Below are 13,254 nucleotides of genomic sequence, written 5' to 3'. Positions count from 1 at the left end.
CATTGAGGAAAATAAAATTTAAAAAAATAAATAAATAAATAAGAAGGGGGATTGCCCTAGGTTGCGGGATAAACTTGCAACAGTCAGAGAAGGAATGATAGGGACCTGGGGCATCTACCCTAGCAGGTCCATTGGTTGAAATAAAGATAGAGAACAAAGAAAGAGGCTTGGATAATTTGTTGGTTACGGAAGTCTGTTTCTCTGTGTTAATCCAAAAGTTGATTCTGGAAAAGTGCTGAGTCTGTAAATGTAATAGGAGCAACTGGCCAGCAGGAAAAGGAGTTTTTTAGCAATGCTCGAAATTTAAATTGGGGAAAAATGATTGGGATATACTTCCCTAATTTGCCAAGGCCCTTATTAGTAAGGGACTTGCTGGAAAAATTGGATGCAAAATTTCTTTTGAACAAGGGAAAATGGAAATAAAAGTAACACCCCCAGCGACTGCAGAGAAAACTCCAGACTGGACTCCCTGAATTGATGTAATTATGAACCAAATGTCCGGGAGTTTGGGCTACAGAAATACCTGGGAGAGCAAAGAATGTAGTACCTTTAAAAAAAAAAAGATTGAAAAGAAAGTGCTCTCAAGGTATGCCAAAAGCAATACCCATTAAAGGTGGAAGACAGAAGGGGAATGGAAGGAATGATCAATAACTTTCTTAAATATGGACTACTAGTAGAATGTGAGTCAGAATATAATACTCCATATAGGCCCAGTTAGAAAGGCAGATGGAACCTATCGTATAGTCCAGGATTTAAGGGCCATCAGTAGGATCACAAAAGATTTGTACCCTGTAGTAGCCAACCCCTATGACCTTTTGACCAAATTAGAAAACAGTCAAGTTTGGTTCACAGTACTAGATTTAAAGGATGCCTTTTAAACGATGTCTATGGTATGGCATTGAGTGATCAGTACCGAAGAATCTGGGAATCTTTGCAGTGAGTAAAAGAATTTACTAGAAACGTGGGGACCCCAACATGGCGCCTGGCGGCCCGCCGCCAGGCCAAAATGGCGGCCGGAGCCCTTGCTGCTCTATGCGCTATGGCTCCTCCCCTCCTCGCCGTCCCTCCGAGGACTACACTTCCCAGCGCTGCCCGCGGGGCCGACCGGAGGAAGGCGGTGTGGCGGGCGGTGCCTGGAGCGGCGCTGCGGCGATGAGGGGCGGCGGGCGCTGTGTTGCGCTCCTCGCCCCCGGAGCCGCCTCCCGGCCGCTCCCGCTCCCCCTTCAGCCGCCTCGGGCCGCGCTCCCTCCGGTTCCTCGGAGAGGTGAGAGGCGGCCGAGGGGCCCTGGTTTGGTTCGCGGCCCGCTGGGAGCCGCAAACCCGATGGCCGAGCCCCGGTAGCTGCCTGGTGACACGAGGCAGAGGCGACAGGAGGGGACCTCGGCCTGGAGGTTGGGAGGGCGGGGGGAGCTGGGCCCTCAGCGGGGGCCACTTCCCCTGCAGGGGGTCGTGGGGGCCTCTCTGGGGGGAGCATAAAATGGCTGCCGGGGGAGGAGGTGCCCTCAGGAGCTGGGGGGGGCTGGTAGCAGCTCTCTGATGCAGAAGGAGCGGTAGAAGTTAGCAGAGGGGCACAGAAAGGTGTGTTCAGAGTGCTGGCAGGTTGCACCAGCTCTGTGGAAGCAAGGAGAAAGGTGTCAGTGCCACTTGAGGCTGTTGTCAAAAGGCTCGTGGTGACGGCTTGGGGAAAGGGAGCTAGCAGTGTGATGTGGAGGTGCTGCAGATAAGGGTCTGTGGAAACGTCATGGGCTCCTGAAGACAGCCTTGGGTTGAGAGCTGTGCCACAAGGCAAGAATACAGGAGTGAAACCAAAGGGGGAAAAAAGCAGCTTGCGTAGGCTACCAAAAGCCTTGTGCTGTAATATTCTCTTTTTTTGAGAGAGAGATAGCATCGGACGTGTATAACAGAATCACAGTTTGGGTTGGAAGGGACCTTCAAGCTCCAACCATGCCAGGTTGCTCAAAGCCCCATCAGCCTGGCCTTGAACACCTCCAGGGATGGGGCATCCACAGCTTCTCTGGGTAACCTGTGCCAGGGCCTCACCACCCTCGTTGTTTAAAAAAAAAAAAAAAAATCTATCTTATGTCCAATCGAAATGGGCTCTCTTTCAGTAAAACCGTTGCCCCTTGTCCTGTTGCTGCAAGCCCTGGTAAACCCAGTGAAAATATCAATCAACATGTTTAGCAGACAAAGAGCTCCATAGTTGAAAGCTGTTACAACTCAATAGGGGGAGGGAGTATTAAGTTTTGGAGTTATTTGTAATGTATTGTATGTAGTTCATGTATGTAAACACATTTTTTCCTTTCATCTTAAATCTAACACAGACTTTGATTTGGATATTACAGCTGACTTAGTTTAAGTCACTTTTTTAGAGTAGATAAAAGGTAGCACATACCTTAATTTATCTAACGGTGGCACAGCATAATTTCCTTCTTGTTTAAATGATAAAAAGCATTCAAGTAAATACCTAAGTAAGAGAGAAAACAGTTTCATTAAGGGAGGGAGCCAGTGAGGTTTCAAGTAAGCGTGCATTTAGAAGTAACAGCATTTTAGATAAAGATTCTGTCAGAATGGAATCAGCAACGTGTATGATGATAAGATGAAATGAAAAGTATCCTTGAAATAAGGGCAGAGAAGCAAAAAGCATCTTGTGGGAAGGTACTTACGTAATAAGCAGGGTGGATCTTGAGCTAGGGAGATCTGGGATGTGTTAGGTACCAGCATCACTTTTTCACCCAGTTACTGGTGAAACAACAAATTAATTCTGAATGTTAGATCTGTGTAATGTGTGTGTACCTTTATCTGTACGTGTGGCACTCTCTGCTGGATAGCGGTAGAAGAATATGTAAAGAGAATATAGTTGAGGGATTCTGTGAAGAACCAAACAAATGTTAACCGTAATCAGCAGAAACTGCCAGTGTGTTGGAAAGCTAATGTTTTAAAAGATGAGAAACATCACTTAAATCAGGTTTCTACTATTGCTGTTACTTGTGGTAGTTTTATTTTTTGTGTATCGGGATGCTTGTCCTGCCCGGCTCTCTAGTTACATGAATGCACTTTAAATTGATGTGCAAGTTCTGGGTGTTACAGATTTCCTAAGGAAAAGGGACTGGTGGCTTCTGATGTGTGCTGTAACCAGGGAATCTAAAGGACCCAGCTTGTTGTTGCAATTTCTGTGTGGTTTTGCTACAATGACAGAAAATTACCATATTGCATGAGTTTAAAATACATGTTTGTCACTTCCAGGTTTTGCTGCCACACTCCTTAGGAATTCCTACGATGTTAGAAGAGTTGAAATCACTCCACTGGAGCAGAGGAAAGTGACTTTTGATACTCATGCCTTAGTGCAGGATCTGGAAGCCCATGGTAAGTGATGTCGGTTAAATAATTCACAGAAAAACTTTGATTTTAAGAACTATAACTGAGCACTTTTGGTTTCCCCAAATTATGGGTATTTTATGTTTAAAAGTTTTGGAAGCCTCTAGCAGAGTCTGGTGAAGGAGAGGCATCTGATACTCTTTGATGCTTCTGTAACCATGCACATAAACTCTTACATTAAATTTACCTTTTTTGTAGCTGTAGGTAAGTTCATAGAGCGTCTTCCAGCTGGGGAGCATAATATATTTGACAAGTGGAGAGCATTGATGGTGGTTGAAGAACTGCTTGCTGAAAAAAATGCAGCTTTATTTGAAGAACTTTCTACTGGCTGCTAATAGTAACTTTTCCTAATTATCAATATTCCCAGTAGCATTGTGCTGTAATGCATCCTTAATACCTGTTTTTTTTTTACTTAGTGAATGTGGCTGTCTTTTGTCAGCTGAAAGATCTGTCTAGCCCAGGGTTCAGTCCCTTAGCAGGACTGCAAGTCTTTGTCTGCAGAAGAGTATAAAAATGGAGCAGATGAGTAGCACATCCCCTTGTACCTTCCAAGCCTCCAGCTGGTCTCACCTTGGAGGTATTGTGCTGGGTATGAGTTTTGGTGACCTCCAAGGGAATTCCTTCTGTAAGTTTATTAAGCCCCTGAACTACTATGGGTTGGTTAGTACCCACAACATCCTTTCTCGTGGAGTTTCAGAAGTCCACTCATTGTGTGGAAAAATACTTCCTTTTGTTTATGTAGAGCCTGGCTTCCATTGTGTTAATTTGATGCCCTTCAATTCTTCTGAAGGTAGGAGGAATGAACATTTGATCTCTCGTGTCACTTAAGATTATGTAAACTTATGCCGTGTTCCCCCATCATTTTTTTCTCAGACAGAAGATTCTTAGTTCATTGGATTTTCCCAAGCAGTAGCTGCCTCACAGGGGAGGGAACAGAGCTGCTGGCACTACTTGACAACTGGATGTCCCCTGGATTTGGAAACTTACATTTCATCTATTTTGTTCTCTGCTCTCTTTTACTTACTTCTAAGTAATTCCTGAAGTTTGGTTTGCTCTGTTGATCCTTCTAAGTATTGAGCTGATGTCCTCATCAGACTATCAATTCTCTGTTACGATTCCTACATCTTTCTCCTAAGTGACAGCTGCAACTTTATCTGAGTTAGGATTTTTTCCACTGTTAAGGTCTACTAACAATGTACCTTAGTACTTAGAAGACTCTTAAGAGTACAGTACTATTTTTTGTTGTTGTTTTTGTTTGTTTGTTTCGTGTGTGTCAGACTTGTCAGCACCTAGTTCTTTACATCTCTTCTGGAATTATTGTCAGAACTGTTGTTTTATTTGTCACTTTCCAGTACTTGAGGAGCCAGAATACCTTGTTAGATGTTATTTGTCCTGAGTACTAATTCAGCTATTTCTTTTTCTAGTTCCTTTAGAACATAAGGTGAAGTCTGATGCTGGTCCACTGTTGTTAATCAGTTTATTAATTTGTTCCAACTACTACTACAGTCCCTTCAGTGTCACAGTGACAGGGCTGTAAAGGTAAAAGCTGAAGAAATCACAGAGCTAAGAGATGTTTTTAACATTTGTCAGACTTGCTGCAGGCAGTTTTCAGACTCCGGTGTCTTAACTCTTGCATGTATGAATTTCTTCACATTTTCTAAACCTCCAAACAGCAACGAAGAATAGAGGAAAAACAAAATAACGAATTAGCAAGAACCTAAGCAGCCCTGAAAATTCAGAGAAACTGAAGCGATGCAACCACACCCCTTAGTGGAAGGAAAATGTCATAAAGCATGATAGCTTTTTTAGTAATGCAAACGAGTGGTGCAGTTTGATTCCAGTACTTCAGAAGAGTTCAGTGACGTTTTTCTCAATAATTTACCTTGAAAGCATATTTCAGTGAAAAGTTAATTGATCCCAAGCTGGGAAATGGAACAACGAAAATACAACGCATCATAGAGATTGCTATAAATAGATTTTTAGGGTCAAATCCCTCAGCGCTGAATCAGATTTGACTGATATGGCAGGTTTTTTTTCCCACTCTTTGCCATACATCATCTTCAAACAGTTCAAAATTGCACTGAGCTATCAACAAAGTGTAATTTTTATCATCAGAAAGCACACATCTTGTAACCTGAATTCTTAAGGCAATGGATGCAGCAGTTTTTAAATCAGTTTTACATGTATTCACACCTGCGCAGGAAACTTTGAATATATGCAGACTCACCTTTTAATTTTATTATTGTGTAGGATACGTGGTGCGTAGCTCAAGGTAAGTTTGGCTTTAATAGAATTTGCAAAAGTTTATAGTAAAGTAAAATTTTGCTCAATTATTTTTATAATTCATGAGTGGTTAAACAGTACAGAAATTTGGTAGTCCCATCAGCTGCTTGCATAGACTGTTTCAGTGTTTTAAAAGTTAACGATCTTCATGTTTTTGCAGCATTGTCTGTTTTTTTAGTAGTGAGATGTCACAGCATCCAGCTTTCACTACCAGTTTTCAGTAATTGTATGATTTCCCATTTGCTGCTCTAGTTAGGTACAGCACTTGAGTGTCCCAATTTGTTGTGTACCTCTTGCTCTACTCTACCCAGCTTTCTAATGTTACCTTAATTTGTCATCCTTCAACTGTTTTTCAGGCTTTGCAAAAGAACAAGCAGAGACCATTGTATCTGCATTAATCACCCTGTCGAATGTCAGTTTAGACACAGTCTATAAGGATATGGTTACCCAGGCTCAGCAGGTAAGAACTTCTTTTATGGTGTGTATAAATACTCAGCCCTGTATAATGGCACATGTTTGTGTATTTAAAGGACAAGTGCAACTCTCTGTAGTACTATAAATACTTCACTGAGCTAGGTTTTGAGGTGATGCTAAGAATGGTAATACCTTAGCACCTTTCATCTCACAGAAGTGCTTTCCAAGTGCAGCCACAATGTATAGGTTTAATACAAAGATTGCTGCTTTAGCTGCCGAGCTCTGAGGTAAATCCAAGATTTTAACTGCTTTGCAAGAGGTCAGGGCAGAAGAGAAATGCAAGCAATTCCTGAGAGATAACAAAACCACCTAAAATAGCAGAAAATTGTCAGTGTTTTTACTGAACATTAGTAAAGATGCTGATTCTGTTTGCAGATACCCTGTATTTTCCTGTTTTCTTGTTCATAAAATGAAAACTATTATTAAAACTGTAATTAGTTTACTCCTGCATTTCAGTCTCTAAGGCTACATCCGCTGTAAACACAGAATGTGGCTGGGATGTGGTTCCCAGACACCACCACATGGTTATCCAGAGACTTAAACACTTACTGCAGCCCCTTGGCAGCTATCAGTCCCCTGACCTGGGCACACCATAACGGAAAGTATAGGGCCAGCAACCTTCCCCACAAGGTAGGGTTGGCAGAGGCACCATGTTTTAGAAGGAAGAGATTTTAGCCATCCAGATGTCATCTGCAGCATGTCAGTTGCCCTCAGGGACAGCAAGTAGGCTCTGACTTACATAGTTTTTTGCATACACCTAGCTGTTTGTGCTGGACCAGCCAACACCTCAGACTGTATTTGAGCGCAACGATGAGTTATCTCCTTTGCTCAGACATTCAGGCTCACGTTTATGAACGTGTCTGGAGGCAGTGAATCAGTTGCTTATAACATGACTGTTCCTTCTGTTGATAATAGAGGTGGTGCCAAGTTTCATTTTAACAAATTGCCAAAATAAAAAGAACTTAAGCTTTTTCCTGTAGGCTAAACATCTGGGCCAGTATAATAAAGATCTGATGCACAGTAATGTTTTTAATAATTAGTCAGGAAGGCTGTGCAAGCTGAAATTACGTGCCATTCTTCTTCAACGAGTTAATGCAATTAAGCATACATTGCTCTTTTATTTAAACTGCTGAGCCTTACTTCCACAGATTTTCATCTTACTGGCATTTGTGCTTAACAACAGTTACTTAACTTTCTCCTGTGAGTCTCAAAGATAAGACAAGAATTTTTCCCTGTTTTTCCATAAAAAAGGGAGATGTTTCTGTTTGGAGTTCCTAATATACATTTTAAAAAGTCAGTATCACAAATACAATTTCTATGGAATTGTGTTAGGTAGAAATAGTTTTTTAAAGTGGTCAGTGTCCAGGCTGAGTGTTTTAAGATGAGATTAGGAAACTGGCACTGTTTAGTATCTTTGGTGACATGGACAGTGGGATCAGTGTACCCTCAGCAGGTTTGCTGATGGCTCCAAGCTGTGTGGTGCGGTCAACACACCTGAGGGAAGGGATGCCATCCAGGTTCAACACAGCCAAGTGCAAGGTCCTGCACCTGGGCCGGGGCAATCCCAAGCACAAATACAGACTGGGCAGGGAATGGATTGAGAGCAGCCCTGAGGAAAAGGACCTGGGGGTGTTGGTGGATGAGAAGCTCAACATGAGCTGGCAATGTGCGCTTGCAGCCCAGAAAGCCAACTGTATCCTGGGCTGCATCAAAAGCAACATGGCCAGCAGGGCAAGGGAGGGGATTGTCCCCCTCTGCTCTGCTCTCATGAGGCCCAACCTGGAGCCCTGCGTTCAGCTCTGGGACCCAAGAAGGACATGGATGTATTCGAGCAAGCCCAGAGGAGGGCCACGAGAGTGATCAGAGGGCTGAAGCACCTCTCCTGTGAAGACAGAGAGAGTTGGGGTTGTTCAGCCTGGAGAAGAGAAGGCTTCAGGAAGACCTTACAGCAGCCTGCCTATACCTAAAGTGTCCTACAGGAAAGCTGGGGAGGGACTCTGTCAGGAGTTGCAGTGACAGGACAAGGGGGAATGGCTTTAAACTACAAGAGGGTAGATTTAGATTAGATATGAGGAGGAAATTCTTCACTCAGAGAGTGGCGAGGCAGTGGAATGGGCTGCCCAGACAGAGAAGCTGTGGATGCCCCTAAGTGCTTACTTAGGAACTGGATTCAAGCTGCCAACTTGTTTTATAGGCTACTGAACATTCATTGAAAATGGAAGGACAAATCTGAATTTTTTGTTTCACTTCATAACGCTTAGACCTCTGGCTTTTTAGCTTAAATTCTGAGTTAACATAAAAGCAACTGGAAAAAACACCAACTGCTTTTCTTGAGTATGTCAAAAAAAATTGCAGCTATGAAGTTCTATGATTCTGTCACTTTCCTGTTGGAGACCCTTCACATGTTTATGCTTTGCTGTAGGTAATTTCATAAGTTTAAACAAAAATATTTTCTTATTGGAAAGTGTGAAACTTAATCATTGACATACTTTTTTGTTTGTTTCAAAGGAAATAACTTTACAGCAGATAATGGCACATTTGGACTCCATTCGAAAAGATATGGTTATCCTGGAAAAAAGTGAATTTGCAAACTTGAGAGCTGAGAATGAGGTACTAATAAATATTTTTAATTAAGCGGTTAAATTGCAGTTCATTTAGTGTATAAACTGGTGATTTAGACATGTTTTAGGTTTGCCTGTGTTTTTCTGCTCTCTTTAGTCTTAGAATCACAAGATCTTCACTGTATGTTTTCACAAAATGATTCCTTCGTTTTGGGAAAAAAATCCATCAGATTATATCTGGCTGCATAGATACACTACATAGAATATAGCAAACCTGTAGGATATAGTTTACATAGCCTAACTAGTGTAACCGGGAACAAATTGCTCTGCTGGGAGAAAAATTGTGGAAGAGTAATCACTTAAATGCAGTAGTAACACAAGTGATTGGCTTGGCCAGCATTTTTCTGACTTTATTAAAAACTTTTCCTCTTCATCTAGAAAATGAAAATTGAATTAGATCAAGTTAAACAGCAGTTAATGGTGAGTAAACACCAAGTAGCTGTGCACTCATGCTGGGAGAAGTAAATAATTATCTTCATGATCTTTTTGTTTGTTTTACAGAATGAAACCGGTAAAATCCGAGCTGACAGTAAGCTAGACATAAACCTGGAGAGGAGCAGAGTGACAGATATGGTAAGGTGGTCTGTGAAGATATTCTTCCCAGTTTTATGTAATTTTCTCTTACTACAATTGGAATTTATTTTTTATTCACAGTTTACAGATCAAGAGAGGAAATTGATGGAAGCAACTACAGAGTTTCACAAAAAAGTAAGTAGTGAATAAAGGCCATTTGATACTGAGCAGGATAGTTACACATTGCATGTTGCATGAACACACAGCTCTTGTGAAGCTTAATAGATACTTGAATGTAGTAAAACATCAGCATGTATCACACACATGTTGTACATGTTTATTGCTTCAGCCTGGGGGATTTTTGCTAAACATCACCCAAGCAGAAGGCGTACAAGACTTGTCCCTTGCTTCCAGAGTGCCTTTATGTAGGCTGTTAGAGGCGGGCATGCACCAGCACGATGCCCTCCCCAGCACTAAGGGATGAGCTGGTCAGCCCTGCCAGTGGGATGGTTCAGATACTTACAGCCAAGCAAGTTTCAAGGGCTGGTAGTCCTTAAAGCCTCCTTGAAGGCACTGAAGTCTAAGAGGCTGATGATAGATGTTTCCCATCTTCAGCATTTCATCCATTTCCCAGATATGGCTTGTGAATTCTTAAAACTTTGTTCAGCAAAAATTCAGGGGTACTATCTGCACATTGTAGAATGCCTCCTTTAGGAGGCACTTGTCAAATCAGAGGTAAAATGCAGATCATACAGATTTGTTTCTTTTTTTTCTATCTCCATCCTTAATATCCTTCCTGGATTGTATTAAATGCTGTTCAGTGTTTTCAAAGATCACTTAGCAATTACATATTTTACTTCACTGATAGGTTGGAAATTTCTCTTTCTTGTTACTGGTAGCATGGTATTCCTGTTTGTTTTTTCAAAGCTGACAGGGCCTGAGATCATTGTCAAATATGTCCTCTTTTAATGTTTCAGGATTCAAGTACCAACAGCATTATTTCAGAAATCAGTAATAAAATTGACACTGAAATAGCTTCTTTAAAAACACTGATGGAATCGAATAAACTTGATACGATACGTTACTTGGCAGGTATGTGATTGGCAAGGAGGTGAGTGCCAGTAGAGTATTTTGGATGTGTAAAATTTTTTCAAGACTTAAGATTACATGCCAAGTGAATTCAAAAAGTCAGCTGCACAGCAGCTGATAACTAGAATTTGGTGGGGGCTTCCCCCCCAGTGATTGAAAGAAATGGGACAGAACACAGAGGAGGTGAGAACACAACAAACACTGCAGTTCGTGTATGATTGTGCCCCAAACTGGGATTAGGGGCATTACCCAGGGATTACCCTGTCAAGGCTGACAGTTTATGTCTCAGGGTTGCTTCAAAAGTTTTCCAGAGGTTGCTTGAGAATGGTAGCAAGCCTTGAGGATTAGCCTGAGAGTAAGCAGTTCTGTCTCCCATTCTGATTTGCACACAAACAATTTCACTGTGGCAGTACTTTGTAGAGTTCCTGTACAAAGCAGAACAAATTTAAGTCTGATTTGATACGAAGTTTTCAATATGTAACCAATGAAATCTGTATTTTGTTTGAGCTGGATAAGAAGATGGTTATACATTATATTTGGAAGTCAGAACAAGTTCAGAGGGAAATGTAATCAGCTTTATTCTAACACTAACTGAAACACTGGTTCAACAAATCTGAAAGACAATTCATCAAACCTTGGAGGTGGTATCCAAGTGTCATGTCAAATGTTTATTGTCATTTTGCTCAGTGGAAAATCTTTTTAATTATCTTTAATGAAAGACCTGATACAGCCATCTATCCTGTAATCAGTTACTGATAGATGGGCAACAACGGTAAAAATCACTGAAGTCTGTTGTGCTCTGTTACCCATCGTGCCTCAGATATGTTCCTGAAAAAATGGTTCTGCAGCCTGCTGAGTTTGACCTCCTGTCTCACTGTCTAGGCAGTGCCACCATGCAAGATACTGCACCTAAGACAAGTCATTGTTTTCCAGAATTTTCACAGTTGTAACAGTCAAAGAAGTTTAGGAAGCAGTGCTCTAGAGTTATCCTTCCATATGTTTGCAATTAATTTCCTGTATTTAAAAGGTGATACAATTTAGCATTCATCTAATTACTTCTTTTTTTTTTTTAACAGCTTCAGTATTCACTTGCTTAGCAATAGCACTGGGATTTTACAGGTTCTGGAAATAGATCGAAACGGAATGAGTGCATCAAATACAGATGGAGAAAAGGCCACCCAAGCAACATCAACTAGACGATCACAGTTGAGCTTAGATAACTTTGGTACCTTTTTGTTTTGATACTCTTACTGTGCACTGAAGTGTTCTGACTTTGTAACACTAAAGATCAAAATAATTGAGTGGGGAGTATACAAATGATAGTAATATTTCATTGTCCCCTGTTGAATAATGTATTTATTTCAAAGACTTCTTATATTAAAATCAGAAGGCGTTTCCTAACGGGTTTTAGAATCAAGTCTGTCTTTTAGAACCATTCCAGTGCTCTCAGCTAGCTCCACTCAAACTGGAGATACTAAACACTTGACATGCTCTTGAAAATACGGGACTACTGTTTCCAAATTAGTGTTACCAACATGAGGGAATTCCAGCAGATCTACCCTGACCAAGCAAAGTAATCTGAAATATAGGAGCTGGATGTTTGCCTGTAGTCTGTTCCTCTCTTTTCTGATGGGTTGAAGTTTGGTCCTTTGGTTTTATATTTTCATAAATAAATAGGAATATATACATACATATATAAAACACACTCCAAGGCCTTTACTAAAGAATCCTTGTTCTTCTTGAAAAAAATGGTTTACATACAGTTAAAATATAATGTGAAACCAAAATGTCTCTACAGATCTAGTTATTTTTAACATCTCTTATGATTTCTGTAACCCCAGAGGCCAGTTCTCCAATGGGAAAATTTCTGCCTTCCTCTTTCTGAGGGGAAATGCCTCTGTTCTCACCAACTGTGTACAGCCCTGGGACTGACAAGTGCTCTTAAATCCTCCCTTCAAGGAGTACCAAGTATTTCCAATAAACCTTCATGTGTTTTTCTGGGAATAAGATCTGGCTTGTGACCCAGAAACTCAGCACCTCAGTTTCAACCTCAGTGTCATTGTGGCTCTGGTTGTCTTGTTCCCATCTCCGTGCTCCTCTGGAGTGGTCCATAATGCTGTGAGGCAGGCTGGCTGTTCGAACTTCAGGTGGTGATTATTCCTCCTCTGTTTTCTGCGAGTACAAATGCCTATGCTTAGGTAGATTTCTTTTAATAGTAATAACAATAATAAAAAAGTCAAAAGCCTTTCATGGACTAAAGTTTATCAGAATAAGTCCTTTATGGGCTATAGAGTTTATAGTACTGTATAGTTAGAACTTTTGTATTGCAGTTCTGTTTGCAGTTGAACTTGGTGGTATCCTGCAAATTCTTGTATTCTGTGCATGACATTATGTATTTAACATCTACATTTATGAAAATAAAATTAATGTCTTATATTTGCTGTCTGAGAGACTTGAATGCAGATCACCAGATTGTAAAAATCAGGGTTTATAATGAACACGGTGCTGTTGTATTGCAAAATGAAGCTGTTTTTTCTGTTGTGTGTGTTAGTGACATAGACACAGGTGCCAGCAGCAAGGACTTCAGGCTGTGACTCGTCTCTTGTAACTATCACATATACAGATCCATCCTATTATGAGTTACAACCATTTCTGAAGTTCTCTGAAAGACCTGTGTTCATCTTTTGCACTGTTCCTACATGAGAACTGCTCCAGCAATCATGTATGAAATTTTATCTACTACAGCTTCCTCCCACCATCACTCCCCTACACCTTGAGGAGGGCTCCAGAGACTGGATTTCTCCTCTTTGTCTCTGTAACAAGGCTTATGCTGTTCTGTAGCAAGCCTCTCCCCAAGTCTCTTGTGTATGCACACAAATACAATTTGATTTTTTGCAGT

At 41.1% G+C, this 13,254-nt stretch overlaps 1 protein-coding gene across 2 annotated transcripts; it reads left to right on the top strand.

Annotated features, from left to right (window-relative positions):
* The first annotated feature begins 1,109 nt into the window (after window positions 1–1,109).
* On the top strand, window positions 1,110–12,791 carry CCDC90B (coiled-coil domain containing 90B). 2 transcript variants are annotated; one of them, XM_035329579.1, is made up of 9 exons: window positions 1,110–1,264; window positions 3,244–3,363; window positions 6,015–6,118; window positions 8,641–8,742; window positions 9,132–9,173; window positions 9,255–9,326; window positions 9,408–9,461; window positions 10,244–10,358; window positions 11,432–12,791. In XM_035329579.1, the coding sequence occupies exons 1-9, from the start codon at window positions 1,153–1,155 to the stop codon at window positions 11,485–11,487; spliced, it is 777 nt and encodes a 258-aa protein (XP_035185470.1). In that variant the 5' UTR covers window positions 1,110–1,152; the 3' UTR covers window positions 11,488–12,791. The 2 variants fall into 2 exon arrangements, with proteins under 2 accessions (XP_035185470.1, XP_035185479.1); XM_035329588.1 differs by lacking the exon at window positions 9,132–9,173.
* The last annotated feature ends 463 nt before the right edge of the window (window positions 12,792–13,254 follow it).

The sequence above is a fragment of the Oxyura jamaicensis genome, chromosome 1 (assembly GCF_011077185.1).
Source record: "Oxyura jamaicensis isolate SHBP4307 breed ruddy duck chromosome 1, BPBGC_Ojam_1.0, whole genome shotgun sequence".
NCBI classification, from domain to species: Eukaryota; Metazoa; Chordata; class Aves; order Anseriformes; family Anatidae; genus Oxyura; species Oxyura jamaicensis.
Note: the sequence above shows the minus strand (reverse complement) of the source record. Positions and strands in the feature narration are given on the sequence as shown.

Bases quoted from the DNA above. Each gene is read 5' to 3' on its own strand.
- CCDC90B (XM_035329579.1), top strand. From the start codon at position 1,153: ATGAGGGGCGGCGGGCGCTGTGTTGCGCTCCTCGCCCCCGGAGCCGCC. The intron at 9,327-9,407 runs GTAAGGTGGTCT...TTTTATTCACAG, and splicing joins GGAGCAGAGTGACAGATATG to TTTACAGATCAAGAGAGGAA. The intron at 9,462-10,243 runs GTAAGTAGTGAA...TTAATGTTTCAG, and splicing joins CTACAGAGTTTCACAAAAAA to GATTCAAGTACCAACAGCAT.